The 20,519-nt window shown below is 41.4% G+C and overlaps 1 protein-coding gene across 1 annotated transcript in view; it reads left to right on the forward strand.

Annotated features, from left to right (window-relative positions):
* The window catches only part of PHLPP2 (PH domain and leucine rich repeat protein phosphatase 2), a 79,426-nt gene that overhangs the window by 10,073 nt on the left and 48,834 nt on the right, over positions 1–20,519 (forward strand). The window contains exon 3 of the mRNA XM_066242029.1: positions 11,646–11,779. Within this exon, the coding sequence (XP_066098126.1) occupies positions 11,646–11,779 (134 nt within the window). The remainder of the gene's footprint in view (positions 1–11,645; positions 11,780–20,519) is intronic.

Below are 20,519 nucleotides of genomic sequence, written 5' to 3' on the forward strand. Positions count from 1 at the left end.
TCTCTTTTTAGTCCTATGGCCTTAGTAATTTTATAAAGAATTAGCTCTTTGAAGATATAATTGATTGGAAAATAATGAAAACACTATTGAACTGTGGTTTGAAAAAAAAATGAATGTATTTTCATTGCTGGAGTAGATGCTCAAGAAGTCACATTCAGCCAATGATGATGAAGATAATGATGATAGATTTTAGCTAACATTGTTTTCTTTGCTATCAGTGCGTTTAGTACTTTTCAAACATTTTCTCATTAATCCCTCACAATTCCAAGGGAGGTAATATATCATTCCTTTCAAATGAGAAAAATTGCGGCTTTGTGAAAGGTCTGGTAACCTGTTCAAGGTTAGGGAGGTACTGTCAGGAAGTTGGAATGCCTAAGTCATTCCAGATAGATAGTGGACTTCGTTCTGAGTAAAGGCCCTCCTGGGGAGAAATTGGCACATTGTCCCTTACTCAGTTTCACTATCTAATCATACTTATTTAGAGATCCTTTTCAGCTGGCTTATTCAACTATAAATTGCTTGAGTTCTGTCTTATGTTATCTAATCAGGGGAATAGGTACTTTCTTCCTAATATCCCTTTATAAGATAGTTGACATCTAAGACATTATCTTTTTTAATAACTTTTTTTGCTGCTTACTGGAGTGTAATATGTATTCATTGTAGACATTTTGGGGGAAAATGAAAAAGTATAAAGAGAAATAATTTTTAATGCTTAAGCTTTTTGTAGATTACTTCATTTAATCCCCAAAACAGTCTTGTGAGGTAAATATTATTCCCATTTTATAGACGAGGAAAATGAGGCTTAAAAAGTTTCTGCATCTTGCCTGGCCTGTGGTGGTGCAGTGGGATCATTGACCTGGAATGCTGAGGTTGCAGGTTCAACCCCCTGGGCTTGCCCAGTCAAGGCACAAATGACAAGCAACCAATGAAAAACTAAAGTGAAGCAACTATGAGTTGATACTTCTCACTCCCCCCACCCTTTCCACTCTCTGTAAAATCAATAAATAAGATCTTGAAAAAAACAAAACAAAACAGTTTATGCATCTCACCTAAAAGCACTGAGCTTTAAGTGGTAGAGCTGGAATTTGAACTCTGGCATTCTGATACCAGATCCCATATATTGCCTCCCCATGGTAACATTGTTTTCCAGATCTTTTTCAAACTGAGTGTGTGTAATTTTTAAAAATTTACATATTTGTAAATTTATGGGGCCGTACCATATATTCAGTTTTATTTACCAACTACTTCAAGGTTAGAGAGGTACTGTCAGGAAGTTGGGATGCCTAAGTCATTCAAGATAGATAGTGGATTCTATTAATTAGAAATTAAAATTCAATTAATTTTCTTGTGTCATTAAAAATTCCTTAGGCCCTGGCTGGGTGGCTCAGTAAAGCGTCGACCCAGTGTGGGTTTGACACACAGTCAGGACATGGAAGAGAAGGAATCAATGAGTGCACAACTAAATGGAATAACTAAGTAAAACAAAGAATTGATGTTTCTCTTTTCTCCTTCCATTCTTCTTTTCTTTCTTTCTGTCTCAGTGGAAAAATATTTTAAAAATCCTTAGACACCAGTTGTAATTGCTACAGAATATTCCAGGTTTTGGAGAAAGTGTTTAAAAATTGATAATATACAGTAGTGGTTTAGAGCTTAGATTTTGGAATAAGAGTTTATAAATTTTAGATCGTGGCTCTGATAGTTACTATGCAAGTTATTTAATGCTCTGTGCCTTAGTTTACTAATCTGTAAGATGGAGGATGATAATGTTTACATTATGGAGTTGTCTTGAGGATTAATTATACATGTTGTGAAGATTAAATGAGTTAATACTTATAAAGTAGTGTTTCTTTCTTTTTTTAGAGAGAGAAGGGTGAGGAGGCAGATAAACTGCCTCATGTGCCCTGACCTGGATCTACCTGGCAAGCCCACTAGGGGACGATGCTCTGCCCATGTGGGCCCACTGCTCCTTTGCTCAGCAACTGAGTCCTTTTTTTAGTGTCTGAAGTGGAGGCCATGGAGCCATCCTCAGCGCCCGTGGCCTACTTGCTCACACCAGTCGAGCCATGGCTGCTGGAGGGGAAGAGAGAGAGAGACAGAAGAGGAGAGGGAAGGGTGGAGAAGCAGATGGTCGCTTCTCCTGTGTGCCCTGACTGGGAATTGAACCTCTGACACCCACATGTCAGGCTGACTTTAAGTAGTGTTTCTTAAACTCCAGTGTCACCTTGGGAGCTGGGCAGAATACAGATTCTGATTCAGTAGGTCTGGGATGGGGCTTGAAGTTTCATATTAAGGTCTTTAAAAAAAATGTTTTTTATTTTATTTTATTTATTGATTTGAAAGAGAGATAGAGAAAGAAGGGTGGTTGGGGGGGAGCAGGAAGCATCAACTCATATGTTCTAGGTTGACAGTAAACCCCCTGGGCCACCACAGGTCAGGCTCCTCTTAAGCTCCTAAGTGATATGCTGTGCTTTGAGTAGCAAGGAATTAAAGTACTTAGAATGAATGATGTCTGGCACCAATAAGTGCTCAGTAAATGTTACCTATTTGGGTTACTTCAAATCATTTAACTCTTAGAAGTAGCATTGTGATGACTGAACCTTTGCCCATAAATCTCCACATGGTTGATTTTCCTGGGCTAGGTCCTAGGAAATTGGACTAAAATTGCAGTGTATATTTTCAAATCATTCCTGACTTCTTTTCGTATTCTTTTTCAGTCATGGGCTTGTCACTTGAATAAAGCTGAAGGATTACTCATTTAGAGAATTTTAGCACTTGAAGAGAGAGCCCCAAGAGAGAAAGGCTGTTAGGTAGGGTAGACCTCATCTCCCTAGAACAGCGGTTCTCAACCTGTGGGTCGCCTCTACCCTACCTAACAGCCCTTTCAGCCCCTACCCTTCCTTTCTATTTGGATATGTGTGTGCGGGCAGGGTTTTTTGGTTGTCACAACTACTGGGGAGAGTAACCAGCATTTAGGGGCAAGGGCCAGAGAGGCTTACACAGTAAAGAATTCTCTTGCCCTAAGGCCTGTGATTTTTCCAAGGGGTAGTCGTTGAGACCGTGTCCCTTTGTTCCCTCAGTGTGGAGCAGCCTGGAGAGAGCAAGTTGAGAGCACAGTCCTGCAGCTGCCTGCTGCCTGAGCTGCGCTTGGAACACAGTGTCTTGTCTCTCAGCCCATTGCTTTTTACACCATACTATTTGGTCTTTTTTATTGAACTGTTTAAGTGATAAATGACTCACTAGTGAAGCTTAGTGTAATCATTGCCGTCTGTCTGAAAAGTAACAAGATCATATGTGACAAAATGGAGTGCCCTTTGCTCATGATCATATTTTGCTTTAATTCTTAGTCATCAAAATGACTAAGATTTCTGTGTTTGATGGACTATTTTTTTTTTTAATTTATTGATTTTAGAGAGAGGAGAGAGAGAGGGAGGGGCAGGGATGGGGATAAACGGGAAGCATCAACTAGTAGTTACTTCTAGTTGCTTTTTGTATGTGCCTGGACCGGGCAAGTCCAGGACTTCAAACCAGTGACCTCAGCGTCCCAGGTCAACGCCGTATCCACTGCGCCACCACAGGTCAGACATTTTAAGATAAACTAAGAAGCAATAATGTGTGTAACATAAAATAATACCCTTGGCATTTGGGATTCTGAGTTCTAATTCCTTTTCTGCCACTGATTTGCTGGGTGACCTCTTGAAAATTATTAAAACTTTGTTTACTATATTTTTTTTTGTTTTTTTTCGTTGTTTATTTTTTTTGTTTACTTAATTTTGATGTTATAAAAGTGTAATGAAAAATCCTGTTTCAGGATGTTAATAGCAAATGTTAGATCTTGGTTTGGCTAAGAAAGAATTCGAAGCCAAGAGCTCAATGCAAGAGAAAGTTTGTTTAGAAAGTTACAGAGGTAGAAGTGAGCTGTAGAAGAAATGGGCTCAGGAAACAAGTTGTAGAGGCAACGGGCGGGCCCTTAGAGCTTGGGAGAAGAGAAGCAAGGAAAATGCCTGGGAAAGGGGGTGAGGAAGAGGCTGTCCTCCATAGAGTCCACTCTGGGTCTTCTGCCTTGAAGATACTTATCTGGGATCTTAGGGGATAATCACCATAGATTAGAATATGCATCAGCTTTCCAGGTGTGTCCTTTCAGGGTCGTGCTCTCTATTGATTGGTCAACGTCAGTGCAGGGGTTATTAGTCAATGCAGCTGGTCCTGATGTCAGCCTAGGGTTGCTTATCTGGTTTTGCTGCTTTTCTAGGCCTGAAGCTGAAACACAACCTAGGCCTACATGTCTTTGATGTGAGTCAGAACCTCATTGTCCTGGGGGCTTAATGCTTAAGGGCTATTCTCTGGCCCCCTTGATCATTCCCCTTCTGAGTGGGTCTAACTCATATGACTAGCAACAAACATGCCAGGGGAGGAAAGGTCAGGGGAGGGGCCAAACTGCTTGACCAGCCAAATGCTGGGGAGGAAATGTTACCTTGCAGGGGGCGGTCCTTACTTTCCCAGTTTTGCCCATTGCTAGCCCCCACCCCCACCCCAGGCTTTCTGCCCTAGTGAGTCTGTACCTGGCTCATTGTCCTTTCTCTGCTGATGTCTAACTGCCTACCACGAACAGACCGGAGGCTTTTAAGATTATTTATTATTATTATTTTTAATTTTTAAATTTTTTATTTATTCATTTTAGAGGAGAGAGAGAGAGAAGGGGGGGGAGCAGGAAGCATCAACTCCCATATGTGCCTTGACCGGGCAGGCCCAGGGTTTTGAACCGGCAACCTCAGCGTTCCAGGTCGACACTCCATCCACTGCACCACCACAGGTCAGGCCTTTTAAGATTATTTGATCCAGGTCAGAATCTCATTGTCCTGAGGGCTTAATGCTTAAGTGAGTGGTCATGCAAGGGCTTGTATGGGAATTGTATGAGGCTATTTTCTGGCCCCCTACTTCCTGCACTAAGGGTGTCGTACCACATGACTAGTGACATGCCAGGAGAGGGTCCGAACTGTATGACCAATGATATGAAAGATCAAGGGGTCTAAACTGCATGACCAGTGATAAGCTAGGGGAGGAAAGGTCAACCTGGTGGTGAGGTCCCATCCTACAATACTTGTTTTCTCAGCTGCAAGGCACCCTGGACTTCCTGCCTGGTGACTTGTACCTGGCCTGTCATTCCTACTCTGCTCGTGTCTGCCTACTATATGAGGGATACATACTCAACAGATTATCACCAAAGAAGGAAAAAGGAGATTAATTTTGTTCTGTGCTTCCTATTTCTGTACTATTTAAATATGTAGAAGAATGTTATAAATTTGTTTTTATTTTTTCTCATTTTTTACACTTTAATACTTCTGAAATCAGCTTGTGTCTTAGAGTTGTTGGTAGGTCATACTTTAATTGGCAGCTCTTTTTTAATGGTTATTGCAATACATCTGGTTTACTGCAATACAGTTAACATCAACCACCCAGAGTTTGCAAAGACTTCACAAATTAAAGGGCATAGTCCCCAGAAAGACTGTCCTTCAGATTCAGGCCACATTTCTCACCAACTGGATATACGGTAGGGAGTTGCCATGATCCATCCAGGTTCAGTAATTTGCTAGAACGACTCAAAGAATTCAAGAAAGCACTATACTTAAACTTACAATTTTAGTATAAAGGATACAAATTAGGACTAGCCAGATGAAGAGACATGTAGGGGTCTTATAGAACTTATATTCCCAATACCATGTCACCATCCTGGGACATTAATATGGTCACCCACCAGGAAGTTTCATGGAACTTAGGTACAGTTTTTACTGGGTGGGCTTGATTGATTGAATCTCTGATCATGTGCTTGAACTCAACCTCCAGCCCTCTCTCCTCCCCAAATGTCAGGCTGGCTCCTAGCTCCAGCTCAGTCCTCTCATCACATGGTTGGTCTTTCTGGTGATCACTCCCCATCCTGAGTCATCACATCTCAACATAAACTCAGGGGTGATCCAAGGGGCTCATGAATAACTAAAACACTCTCACTACTCAGGATAGTCCAAGGATTTAGAATCTCCCTCCTAGGAACCAATGAGGAAGACTAGTAAGATTCTTTATTATTCAACAATGATGCATAAAAAATAGTGTATTTTTCAAATGATGGTATATTAGACTTAATGGGATACAGTAATTTTAAAGCAACTTTTTATAAGTTCCTTGATGTAAATTAACATATAAAGTGCTTTGAGCTCTCTCCTGCATAAATTATTTTAACTATGTAAAATAATGTGGTTTGCCTCAAAGAAGTTAGGTTTAGTAATGAAACCAGCACAGGTTCAAACTAATTGTGTGACTCCGTGAATCCTATTTTTCTTATTTGCAAAATAGGCATAGCTTTGTAACATGTAAAATACTTCCAGCATAATGTCAGGTATGGAGTAGATGTTCATTGAAGTATCCTTGTGGTTGCTCTTTGTCTTATTATCTATATTGTTGATGTTAACATTTGCAGATTTACCTTTATTAAAGCAGTCCAGTTTTAATGTAGAGAAAGCTGCAGTGCTTTGTCAGGGTCTTTGATATAATACATTATTCCCTTTGTTGGATTTTTTTTTTAAGGGACAGAGAGAGAGAGAGAGGGACAGACAGACAGGAACTGAGAGATGAGAAGCATCAATCGTCAGTTTTTCATTGCAACACCTTAGTTGTGCATTGATTGCTTTCTCATATGTGCCTTGACCGTAGGCCTTCAGCAGGCCAAGTAACCCCTTGCTCAAACCAGCGACCTTGGGTCCAAGCTGGTGAGCTTTTGCTCAAACCAGATGAGCCCACGCTCAAGTTGGGGACCTTGGGTCCGGAACCTGAGTCCTTCGCATCCCAGTTCAACGCTGTATCCCCTGCGCCACCACCTGGTCAGGCCCCTTTGTTGGATTTTAATGTGAGCTTTGGCCTTACACTCTTTGGTAGAATTCTTGTGAAGTGATACTTGGAATGAAATGTACTCCTCTCTTACCTGTGGGCACTATTTGGAATAACTGATGGCTACTACTCTTGGCCAAGAGCTATAAACCAGTGTTGATAGTATTACTATATCAGTTCACTGGGTGGAGAGAAATAACCATATGCATTATATATTCAGAGTTACAAGGAGACAGTAGCTCCTAGAAGCCTTAGGAGCGAACTAAATCTTCTATGACAGTAGTCCTACTGTCTCTCCTTTAAAGCATTTAGGAGTATTTCACATGCTGAGCATTTGGAGCCTTTTATTGCCAGCATTATTCTTTCCTACACCTGTTTTGCATGTGTAATTTTCCTTTGATTTGTGAAGTTTTAACAGATAGCTAATTACCAGTCTGTTAAACTTTTGGAACTTTGAAACACAAAATTGATCTGTAAGCATATTACAGCATTTCCCTCCCCCTTACTCTCTACTCTCCTAAGCAGATGAGTTTAATAAGTAAATGGAATTAGTTCTTCCTTTTACTTGTTTCTTTTTTGCAGTTCTGAAATATTTCTTGTTTACTCATTTATGCTAAATTAAGAAGGGCAGATATGAAGATTCTCTTGATTTTTTTTTTCTTCCTCACACCAGGGAAAATACTTCCTTTAGGTGGAAATATAGAGGGATTCAAAATCTCCAGAGCCTTATTTAATTCTTATTGAATTTATTGGGGTGACATTGGTTAATAAAATTATATAGGTTTCAGGTGTACAATTCTGTGAACCATCAATCTACAGAGCCTTTTTAAAGGAAAGGAAATTGATTATGTAAAAGTATGTCAGAATTAGGACATTTTCCATTTCTCCTGATTTTCTAGAAAGAAATAGAAAATTTGAGCTAGTGAGATTTAACCTGAAAGTATTATTTCTTGGTTCTGAATATGTGATCATTATATGGAATTTTGATATTTAAATACATTGAACTCTGTATCCAAAAATTATAGCAGGGTTCAGGTAGAATTTGTGTTATATTAGGAAGGTATCTTGGATATCAGATAGACTTTTGAGTTCTAAAAGACCCTGAAGATCATTGGCCCAAAGTGATTGTTGAGGAATCTCTTCTAAAATATTGGTGACAGATGGCTCTCTAGCTCTGAGCTATTTTGAGAGGCAGTCTGTTTCATTATGGGCAGCTATAATTGTTAAGGTTTTTCCTCATTTTTAACCTTTTACCTGTGCAACAACTTCTCATTCTACTCCCATTCTTTGGAGCAATCCACAGTAAGTCTAATCCTTTTTGACACTGGAAGATATAGATAGCTCTTCATGCCCTTTGTCTCCTTGTCTTCAAGTTAATCCTTCAGTCAGTCTTTGTATATGGCTAACTGACTTTCCGGAATACAGTTGATTAGACGTCCCTCTTAAAATCCATCTTTCTTAAAAGAATTCTACCATTGTGTGGGGAAAATGCCTAATATTGTCATAGCCCTTTGTGAATTTTTATTTTGATTAGAAATTAATTGTAACTGGTTTTTTTTCTTCTGGAAAGATTGTTTTAGTTTCGATTAAATTCAATATTTATTGATCTTCATAGGCTTTCAATTCTTTGGTCCTTCCCCATGTAGTAGTCCTGAGTTTATAGAAGCTAAAAGTCTGAACTTAGCAGTCAGGAGGGGCCAAGTGGTTGTTTTATTTTGTGTGTATGCTCATCAGTGTGATTTCCATTCCTAAATTATCATTTTGAGGCAGCTTGCATTCAGCTTTGTAGCATTTCCATTTCACGTTATTTTTTACTTAATTTTTATGGCAACAGTATAACCACAAAACAGGTGTTCTTCATACCTTTTTACCATGATGGGATGTGTATTGTGTTGCTTCTAATTAGCGTAATTCTCAAGTTTCCTAAAGCGAATCGTTTTAAGACATAAAGACTAATGTTCTTCAAAACATTTTGAATGTACATAGACTTTCCTGTACTTATTTGTTGGTTGTTTCAGATGGGGAAATAATTCTATTTTTATTCTAAGTAAAATTTAGTTCCAATCCTAAGACTTTTTTTGAATATTAATTGTCAGTATGCTATTGAACACTACTACATGCAAGGTGTTTTGCTAAGCATTTTACATATTATCTTATAAGTAAATAAATTTAATAACAACTTTATGAGTTAGATACTGTTGTTATTCCCATTATATGTAAGGAATTTAAGACAGTGAGGTTAAACAACTTGCCAAGGGCATTGAGTTGTTATGTGGCAGAACTGAGACACAAGCCAAGGCAGCCTGCCTTTTGGAGCCTATGCTGTTTGCCACTGAATTTATAATTGTTTGCTTTCTGATAAAAGAATTGTAAAAGAGCTATCTTGCTGTTATTACTGATGTAGCTCCTTCTAATCAAATACACATTGATCATTTTGTTTTTCTAATATTTTAAAGTATTTTAAGTCTGTGTGGTTTAACATATGCAGTGTCACCAGAGGCCACAAATGATTACTAGACATTGCGATTTCATTTTAGCTTTCAGTAAGGACCATGTAGTACAATGATTTCTGGAGAATTATTGGGCCATCTTATTCTAACTTTTATGGGAAGAATCTGTGAAGCCAATGGAAATACATAGTACCTGGGACATAGTAGGTAGGCAGCCCATAGTGTGCAGCTTATATGAAAATCAGATATTGACTGATTTTTTACAGGTGTAAAAGTGTAATCTTTTATACCTGCCTTAAGTTTGGACTATAGGCTCTTTTTAAAATTTATTTTTATTTTTTCAAGATTTTATTTATTGATTTTAGAGAGGAGAGGGAGAGGCCAGGGGGAGGGAGGAACAGAAAGCACCAACTCGTAGTTGCTTCTCATATGTGTCTTGACCTGGCAAGCCCAGGGCTTCCAACCAGTGACTTCAGCATTCCAGGTCGACGCCATATCCACTGTGCCACCACCTGGTCAGGCTGGACCATAGGTTCTTAAAGGACCCTATAGGTGACTCCTGAGACTCTTTGAAGAGGTCTGTGAGGTTAGACCAATTTCATGATAATATTAAGGCACTGATTTTCTTTTTTACTCTGTCTCTTGTGCATGTACAGAGGAATTTTCTAGAGGCTAACTAGCGTGTTATCACAACAGATTAAATTTAGTTGATCTGAGAATCTAGTTTTCCATTCACCTGGCAATTTACAAACATGTAAAACAGTGCTAGTTGTTTCATTTTGGAAAATATATTTTTATTTTTAAAATTTTTTTTACAGAGACAGAGTCAGAGAAAGGGACAGACAGACAAGAATGGAGAGAGATGCGAAGCATCAGTCATCAGTTTTTTGTTGTGACACCTTAGTTGTTCATTGATTGCTTTCTCATATGTGCCTTGACTATGGGCCTTCAGCAGACCGAGTGACCCCTTGCTCAAGCCAGCAACCTTGAGCCCAAGCTGGTGAGCTTTGCTCAAACCAGATGAGCTCGCACTCAAGCTGACAACCTTGGTGTCTTGAACCTGGGTCCTCCACATCCCAATCCGACACTCTATCCATTGCACCACTGCCTGGTCAGGCGGAAAAAATATTTTTAAAAGGGTATTATTTATGTTAATATCATTGGTTTATAATTGTTTAAAAATGGATAAACAAAAACTAGGAACAAGCAAAAGAATGAATAAACAAATGTTTGGAAATTCTTTTTTTTTTTTTTTAATTAATTTTAATGGGGCAACATTAATCAATCAGGGTACATAAGTTCAGAGAAAACATCTCCAGGTTATTTTGACATTTGATTATGTTGCATACCCATCACCCAAAGTCATATAGTCTTCCGTCACCTTCTATCTGGTTTTCTTTGTGCCCCTCCCCTCCCCCCATTCCCTCCCTTCCGCTCCCCACCCTCCGGTAACCACCACACTCTTGTCCATGTCTCTCTTTTTTTTTTTTTTTTTGTATTTTTCTGAAGTTGGAAATGGGGAGACAGTCAGACAGACTCCCGCATGCGCCCAACCGGGATCCACCCGGCACGCCCACCAGGGGGTGATGCTCTGCCCATCTGGGGTGTTGCTCTTTTGCAACCAGAGCCATTCTAGCGCCTGAGGCAGAGGCCACAGAGCCATCCTCAGCACCCAGGCCAACTTTGCTCCAATGGAGCCTTGGCTGCGGGATGGGAAGAGAGAGAAAGAGGAAGGAGAGGGGGAGAGGTGGAGAAGCAGATGGGTGCCTCTCCTGTGTGCCCCGGCTGGGAATCGAACCCGGGACTCCTGCACACCAGGCCAATGCTCTACCACTGAGCCAACCGGCCAGGGCCTTGTCCATGTCTCTTGAGTCTCATTTTTATGTCCCACCTATGTATGGAATCATATAGTTCTTAGTTTTTTCTGATTTACTTATTTTACTCATTATAATGTTATCAAGGTCCATCCATGTTGTTGTAAATGATTCAGTGTCATCATTTCTTATGGCTGAGTAGTGTTCCAAGCAAAAGAATGAATAAACAAATGTTTGGAAATTCTTAATTTTAGTTTCTAATTTAGTAGGTATCAATAGATACACTTCATGTAAACAAACAGCATTTGGGGTCCTCAAAGACTATAGGAGGATCCTGGGACCAAAAACTTTGAGAATCACTTATTTAGATTAGTTGTATCATACGATATTAAAGAAAATCTTGATACAGAAGTAAACATCTAGAGCATATTAAAAGATTTAAAAAATTAAATGAAGCAGTTTTATTACTTACTAAATTTATATTTCTTTTGAATTGTGCAAGCAGGAGACTGGAACCTACTGAACGACCTCTTCAGATTGTGTATGATTACTTATCCAGGCTGGGCTATGACGACCCTCGGCGCATACAGGAGGAGGCGACGAACCCCGACCTTGGCTGTGTGCTTCGGTTTTATGGTGGTAAGAATTTATCAGTGGCTTTGTGACTGTGTTAACCACTGTTCAGTTTGTCATTTATTCCTCTGTTTGTCTTCAGCTTTTTGTTTTTATTATTTTATTTTGAGAGAGAGAGAGAAAGTTTGTTGTTGGGGGGCAACTCATACCAGTTGCTTCTTGTATGTGCCTAGACTGGGCAGGCCTGGGGTTTCGAACTGGTGACCTCAGTGTTCCAGGTCGACGCTTTATCCACTGTGCCACCACAGGCCAGGCTGTCTTCAGCTTTTTAAAAGTATTTAATCAAAATCTCTTTCTAAGCCAATGAGCCAATGGAGTTAAACAGTAAAAACAATGGAAGACTTAGAAGTATTAGCCAAAAATACCTTCCCTTTTTATTTTTAGTCTTTTTGTTTTTTGTTGACTTACTAGAATTATTATTTTTGTGTGTGTGTGTGTGTGTGGAATAGCAAAAGGCTTTATTGAGTACAGAGTGTGCATCCCGCCCGGCGAGGTTCCCTGGCCCTGAAGAAAAAAAGATGGAGGCCAGGGAAGTTGCAAGGATTAAACCGCGTGGGAGATATTTAAAGGGGTCCTTCCAGGGAAGTCGAGCTAACATGACGTGGTAAAATCCCACTGGCTGGCAGATAGTCACTTCTTTCCAAACAGTTCCTGTGAAGCCTCTTTTGGCGCGCTTGGTTGTGGGCGGTCCTAGCCAAAGTTCACGGGTCTGAGTTCCCCACGTGACCATCCCCCGTTATCCACCGACCTTACATTCTGACCTTTTGTGTTAAATAGAAAAAGGGGCGCTGTTTATTTGTCTGGCTACTTCCTACTGAATAGGGGCATCATGGGGAGGGGGAGATTGGAAGGTGGTGGTTTTGAGGGGTGTCAGGAGGAACATCTGTGTGGCCGTGATTGGAGAAACTTTGCGGATGCGGTCCTGTAAGGATTAAAAAAAAAGAGGAGTAATAGGGGGATTTGTAGGGTCCAGCCTTTTGATGAACTGGAGATGGATGGAGTCCAGTGGTTCCGACTGCCAGTGGTCCTGTAAGGAGGCAAGCTTGAGGCAAAAATGCATGTCAGGAGTGGCGTGAAAGGGGAAAGGAAGGGGTCCCATCCATTCCCATAACTGAGACCTGTGAGGGAACTAGAGGTCCAGAGTGTGATGGCAAAACAGAGAAGGTAGCCCCCGTGTCCACAAGAAATGAGATGGACTTACCCACTTGTTGCAGAACCCTGGGTTCTCTGAGTCCAGGCCGTGTCCTAGGAGTTTGAGCGATGCACCCACCTGGCTGGATTGGCCTTCCCATTTGAGCGGCTTGTCCTCCACGTAGAGGCGCCGAGGAAAAGCCTGTTGCCCAAAGGGGCAATCACTCCGCCAGTGACCGGGCTGCTTGCAGTCAGGGCAGGGCTCAGTGGGCAGCCGCCGGCAGGGGCCCTGCCGGGACCAGTGGTCCTGCTTGCCACACTTAAAGCAAGCTGCTGGTGGCTCTGCGGGTCTCAGGGTTGCCACAAGAGCCGGGGTTTGGAGCGTTACCTTCTGCTGCATGCGGGCCTGGCGAACAGCCTTGGCCTGTTTCTACTATTTGGGACCGTTAAAAACTTTAAATGCCGTGTTCACAGGTTCCGGATAGGAGTTTGGGGGATTGGGAATAAGAGGAGGGGGGCTTGTGCGGAGCCTGGCACCCAGATCCCGCAGGAAACGCTGGAGCCAAAGGCAGGACAGGGCCAGAACTTCCTGCAAGAAAATTGGGGTTGGACATCATGAAAACTGGTGTAAGAGCCAATGCCAGGCTGAGAATTGCCTGATGGAGGAGGAGTTAAAGAACACAGTGAAGGGAGGGGCCCCTGGCCAGCAGGGGAGGAGAAAGAGATGGTAGTGGTGAATAAGAAACAGGTTTTTGAGAAGGGAGGGGAGTGGGCTCTCAGAGGGAAGAGAGACCCGAGCACAAAAGAGGTCCGCAGAGGGACCGGAGATAGTCCCGAGAGAGGGGTGCCCCCGGGGGTCAGATAGGGGAGAGAGAGAGTTGGGAGTCCGCGGAGAAGGAAAGATTAGGAGTGGAGGTTTTAGGTGAGGTTTCTCTGGCCAGAAAAAGGCCTGCGCGGTCAAACAGGCGGCACAGAGATTAAGAACGGGTGCGCGAATAATTAGAAGCCGTGTATGTAAGAGATTTCCAATCAGTTCCCAGCTTTTTTGGCGATGGTTAAATTGGTGAGGGTGTTAACACCGAAAGTCCCTTCAGGAGGCTAATTCAGTGGCCACAGCAGAGAAGAAGAACAGTTTCTTCTTCTTTAAGAAGGGAGATTCCTGTGCCCCCACAGCCGCCCTCAGTCCTCGGAGTGCTCAGATTTGAGTATTAGCGTCCTAAAAACTCAAGGTCCAGCCACGGACGGAAAAGGTAAAGTGGATGTGCTTCGGGAGGTCTCCACAGCACATGCACTGGGACGGGCGGAAAAGACTTTCCTGACGTAGCTACGGTTTCCGACAGGGAGTCTCGGTGGAAAGAACTGAGAGGAAGGCTGGAGGCAGAGGACTTACCGCACTGTGTGCCGAAGTGGGTGGAAGGTCGGAGATCCTGGTCCTTTCTCCTGATTCTTTCTCGGAGGGGATGAGGAAGAGGAGTGGTCCTTGCGGACTTCTACTCCTCCCGGGTTTCGGCACCAAAATGTAAGGTATTTTTCCCCGCCGAGAAGAAAGGAAGAGGGCTCGGAGCCACCAAGTGTGGAATAGCAAAAGGCTTTATTGAGTACAGAGCGCACATCCCGCCCGGCGAGGTTCCCTGGCCCTGAAGAAAAAAAGATGGAGGCCAGGGAAGTTGCCTATTTTTTTATACATAAATTTTTTTTTATTTTTTTGTATTTTTCTGAAGCTGGAAACGGGGAGAGACAGTCAAGACAGACTCCCGCATGCACCCGACCGGGATCCACCCGGCACGCCCACCAGGGGGCGATGCTCTGCCCCTCCGGGGCGTCGCTCTGTCGTGACCAGAGCCACTCTAGCGCCTGGGGCAGAGGCCAAGGAGCCATCCCCAGTGCCTGGGACATCTCTGCTCCAATGGAGCCTCGGCTGCAGGAGGGGAAGAGAGAGACAGAGAGGAAGGAGAGGGGGAGAGGTGGAGAAGCAGATGGGTGCTTCTCCTGTGTGCCCGGGCCGGGAATCGAACCCGGAACTTCTGCATGCCAGGCTGACGCTCCACCGCTGAGCCAACCGGCCAGGCCAAATTTTTATTAATTTTAATGGGGTGACATCAATAAATTAGGGTACATATATTCAAAGAAAACATGTCCAGGTTATCTTGTCATTCAATTAGGTTGCATACCCAGCACCCAAAGTCAGATTGTCCTCCGTCTCCTTCTAGCTAGATTTTTTTGTGCCCCTCCCCCTCCCCCTCTCACTCTCCACCCCCCCCCTCCCCCGCATAACCACCACACTCTTGTCCACGTCTTAGTCTCGTTTTTATGTCCCACCAATGTATGGAATCATGCAGTTCTTGGTTTTTTCTGATTTACTGATTTCACTCTGTATAATGTTATCAAGATCCCACCAATTTGTTGTAGATGATCTGATGTCATCATTTCTTATGGCTGAGTAGTATACTATAGTGTATATGTGCCACATCTTCTTTATCCGGTCTTTTATATATATAAATTTTTTTTTTTACTGTGATTAAAGCCTTTAAGCAAACTCTTGGCCACTAGAATTATTTTTTAAATTACTGAATTTAGAAAGAGATAGAAACATCAATTTGTTGTTTCACTTATGTATGTATTCATTGGTTGCTTCACATATGTATATATGCCCTTACTGGAGATTGAACCTACAACCTTGTCATATTGGGAGAGTGCTCTAACCAACTGAGCTATCCAGCCAGGGCTGGCTAGAATTATTTTTTACCTTTGTCAGATTCCTGATCAAGTCATGCTTTAATATCAATTAAAATTTCAAATTCCTTATAAAGCCCCTGAACTTCTGGACAGTTGAAGAAGTAGGTGGTTAGTATTATCTATTACTTAATATTTGATCATTCACCTGTCAAATGTGCGTTTTATTGTATTAACTGGGCTTTAAATCTAGGATTTTTTACTTTCTCTTTTCTTTTGGTACATTTTCTCCCCTTCCAAAGTTTTTCACCTGATCCCTTCAATGATAAAGTTAGATTTATTAAAATCAGATATATTCAGAATATTATATACTTCCCAAATATACATAACCTACTACTACCACTACTGAATACCATTTATTGACTGCTTGTTGTATACTTTTATGCTAATGAAGTACCTAATTTAGATATTAATCCACCTATGCTAAAGGAACAATTAGGTCATTTTATTTTATTTTTTTCTTAAGTAAGAAGCAGGGAGGCAGAGAGACAGACTCCTGCATGTGCTGAGATCCACCTGCCAATCCCCCTACCACCTATGCTGTGCCTGTCTGGGCTGTTGCTTCGTTGCTAGGCAACTGAGCTATTTTTATTTTATACCTGAAGTGAGGCCATTGAGCCATCCTCAGCGCCTAGGGTCAGCTTGCTCCAGCTGAGCCATGGCTGCGGGAGGAGAAGAGAGAAATACAGAGAAATAGAGAGAGGAAAAGATGGGGGGAGAAGCAGATGATCGCTTCTCCTGTGTGTCCTGACCTGGAATTGAACCTGGGACATCCACACCCTGGGCTGACGTTGTACTGTTGAGCCAACCGGCCAGGGCCTATTAGGTCATTTTACAGATTAGAAAACTGAGACAGAAGTTAAATAACTTGATCCAGGTCATACAACAGTAAGTGACAGAGCCATTTAACACCTAATAGTTTTGAATTAACATGACCCAATGATCAAACAATTAAACTACTAATTAGTGTTTGTAGGCATAAACATTAACTAAGATTCCCTGCTCCTGTTTTTCAAATTATTGATTTATTCTTTGTATATTTTTATAGAACTCTCATGAAGTGCCACAAGCCAGATTTATTAAATGCACTTCACAAAAGATTTTATTTTTAATTTTTTATCACAACAGTATTTTATAATGTGTTGTTCCTTAGAAGTTGGTTTTGTTTTATTTGTATTAACTTTTCTCTTTTGCTAGTTTATGGAAGAATAGCTAGATTGAAGTTAAATCTGAGGAAAATCTTTTAAGAGTAATTTTTGTGGGATACAACCCATGTAAGTTTAAAAAAAAGCAACTTGGAAGAGTAACAAGCTCCTTGTCTGATATATTTGAGTGTGAGTTCTTCATTATATGTTTTCATTCTCAGATGAAAGTTGAGCCTTAAAGTGCCTTTGAGGTCCTTTTAACTGTGGATATTGTGTTTGCATTGTTGTATTATTATACAGTTGTTTGCACTGATTCCATTAATTTTTTCTACCACTACCTGGTAAATTATAGCATGCTCAGGATCTTTTTTTTTTTAAAGTAAGAGGAGGGGAAATAGATTCCTGCATGCACTCCAACTGGGATCCACCAGGCAACCCCATCTGGGGCTGATGCTCGAGTCAGCTGAGCCACTGGCTGTAGGAGAGGAAGAGAAAGAGGAGGAGAGGGAGAGAAGAAGAAGCAGGTGGTTGCTTCTCATGTGTGCCCTGATTGGGGATTGAACCTGGTATGTCTGCATGCTAGGCCGACACTATTCACCAAGCCAACTGGTCAGAGCCACTTAGGATCTTTTTTTTGTATTTTTCTGAAGTTGGAAACGGGGAGGTAGTCAGACAGACTTCTGCATGCGCCCGACTGGGATCCACCCGACATGCCCACCAGGGGGCGATGCTCCGCCTATCTGGGGTGTTGCTCTTTTGCAACCAGAGCCATTCTAGCGCCTGAGTAAGAGGCCATAGAGCCATTCTCAGCGCCCGGGGCAACTTTGCTCCAATGGAGCCTTGGCTGTGGGAGGGGTAGAGAGAGACAGAGAGGAAGGAGAGGGGGAGGGGTGGAGAAGCAGATGGGCGCTTCTCCTGTGTGCCCTGGCCGGGAATTGAACCCGGGACTCCTGCACACCAGGCCAATGCTCTACCACTGAGCCAACCGGCCAGGGCCTTAAGATCTTAATATACCATTAAGATGATCCTTCCAGTAGAGCCTAAAAGAGTTAATGTATTAATATATATTTTTATGAGACTGACACGCTACCTACTGCGCTAACGAGGCACCTAATGTGTATATTTTTAACAGTACAATTGATATATTAAAAAACATCTCACCACCCTTACACAGTTATTTTTGATTATACATTGTTGTGTCCATGCATTTTTCCTTTTTAAAAAATTTATTTTAGCCCTGGCCTGTTGGCTCAGTGGTGGAGCGTCGGCCTGGCGTTCAGAAGTCCTGGGTTCGATTCCCGGCCAGGGCACACAGGAGAAGCGCCCATCTGCTTCTCCACCCCTCCCCCTTTCCTTCCTCTCTGTCTCTCTCTTCCCCTCCTGCAGCCGAGACTCCATTGGAGCAGAGATGGCCCGGGCGCTGGGGATGGCTCCTTGGCCTCTGCCCCAGGCGCTAGGGTGGCTCTGGTCGCCCCCTGGTGGGCAGAGCGTAGCCCCCTGGTGGGCGTGCCGGGTGGATCCTGGTCAGGCACATGCGGGAGTCTGTCTGACTGTCTCTCCCCGTTTCCAGCTTCAGAGAAATACAAAAAAAAAAAAATTATTTTTAAGTGCATAGGTAAGGCATTAATGTAGTCTTATCATCTGTGGTATTTTCATTTCTTATAGTCACTTCTCAAGCCCATTCATTACTTAATAGATAACCACTCTGAGTTTAGTGTATATCTGTTTAGAATTTTCTAAGTTTTATTTCTATGGATGTGTGTTCATAGAATTATATTTTGTTTACATAAATGGTATCATTTGATATTGGTTTTATTGCTTTTTTCACCCACTGGTATGTTTTGGAGATTTTTTCTTAGCTGTCTTCTATCTTTATTTCTTTAAATTGCAAAGCAATGAATGTTGTATGTATTATAGGTTATGTAACCATTTCCCTAGTGATGGACATTTAGGTTATTTCCAGTTTTTGACTATTACAGTATTGTAGTAAAATTGCCTTTTGTGCACCTGTATTTATTCTTAGTAAATCTCTATACATGAAACTATTAAATCACAAATAATTTGCTTTTAAAATACTAATTGTTACTACCACGGAACAAATGTAGATGTCATTACTATGTCAAATTACACCTTTGCCCACAATATCTCATTTTAATATTATTAGCATTTTAAATTTTTACTAATGTGATGATAAAATGAAGGTCTCAGTGTGTTAATTTTTGTTTTCCCTGATTACTGGTATGACTGAATATTATTTCATATTTCATTAGATTTTTAGATTTCTTCTCTTTTGACCCATTGATACTTATGTGCAAATTTTCGTTGTCTTTTTTTATGTTGATCTAAAGAACTTATGTGTATATTCTGGATATACACTTGTTGGATACTATGACTGTGGTAAACTTTTTCCCCAGCCTATAACTTGTCTTTTAATTTTAATTGTTTTTTTGGGGGGGGGAAGAAATTTAGTTAGATATAGTCAGTCTTTTCCTTTATACATTTATATTCTTTCCTTATCCTAGGTTGTAAAAACATTTTATATATTTTCCAGTACTTTTATAGTTTTAAATATGAGGCAGGGATCTAACTTTACTTTTTCCTCTGCAAATAGATTGCCAGTTGTCCCAACAACATTTATGGAATAGCTCATTCTTTTCCTACTGATTTGAAACTTCACCTTATTAAGTTCCTATACAGGCGGGGGGTCTATATTTGTACTCTATTCTGTTACATTGATCTATTTGTCTTGTGCTAATAGCAAAATTAATTAATATATCCTTATGATATATTTTGATAGCTGATAGGCAAGTTGCCTATCATCGTTCTTCTCTGAAAAATGAGAAAGATGTCTAGAATCAGAGAAACCCTTTTTTTTTTTTTTAACAGAGTCAGAGAGAGGGACAGATAGGGACCAACAGGCAGGAACAGAGAAATGAGAAGCATCAATCATCAGTTTTTCCTTGTGAGACCTTAGTTATTCATTGATTGCTTTCTCATATGTGCCTTGACTGTGGGCCTTCAGCAGACTGAGTAACCCCTTGCTCAAGCCAGCGACTTTGGGTCCAAGCTGCTGAGCTTTTTGCTCAAACCAGATAAGCTCACGCTCAAACTGGCGACCTTGGGGTCTCGAACCTGGGTCCTTCTGCATCCCAATCCGATGCTCTATCCACTGCGTCACTGCCTGGTCAGTCTTTTTACTTTCTTTTTTTAAAAGATTTTATCTATTGATTTTACAGAGAGAGGAGTGGGGGAAACAAGAAGTACCAACTCATAGTTGCTTCACTTTAGTTGTTGCTTGTTTGTTGCCTTGTCATAAATGCCTTGACCAGGCAAGCTCAGGGTTTTGAACTGGTGACCTCAGCGTTGCAGGTCCATTCTCTATCCACTGCACCGCCATAGGCCAAGCAAGATATGTTTACTTTTAAGTGGTAATAAGTATAAGTTGGAGATATGGAACTTCAGCTGAGGAAAAGGATCTGGGAGTCAGGTACATGAGTTGTTATAAAGCTGTGGAAGTTAGGATATGTTGAAAAGAATACTTATATTAGGAAAAGAAGAGGGCTTAAAGCAGAACTTTCATAATAACCAATATTTGTTTTATACCCTTATTATGTGCTGAGCACTTTCTAAAGTGGAGTACTTACATACCTCCTCTCATGTAGTCCTTACACCCCTGTAGGTAGATGTTATTGTTCCACAGAGGTTGTAACTTGCCCTAGTCAAATAGCATATTTAGG

Source organism: Saccopteryx bilineata, chromosome 9, assembly GCF_036850765.1.
Source record: "Saccopteryx bilineata isolate mSacBil1 chromosome 9, mSacBil1_pri_phased_curated, whole genome shotgun sequence".
Classification (NCBI taxonomy): Eukaryota; Metazoa; Chordata; class Mammalia; order Chiroptera; family Emballonuridae; genus Saccopteryx; species Saccopteryx bilineata.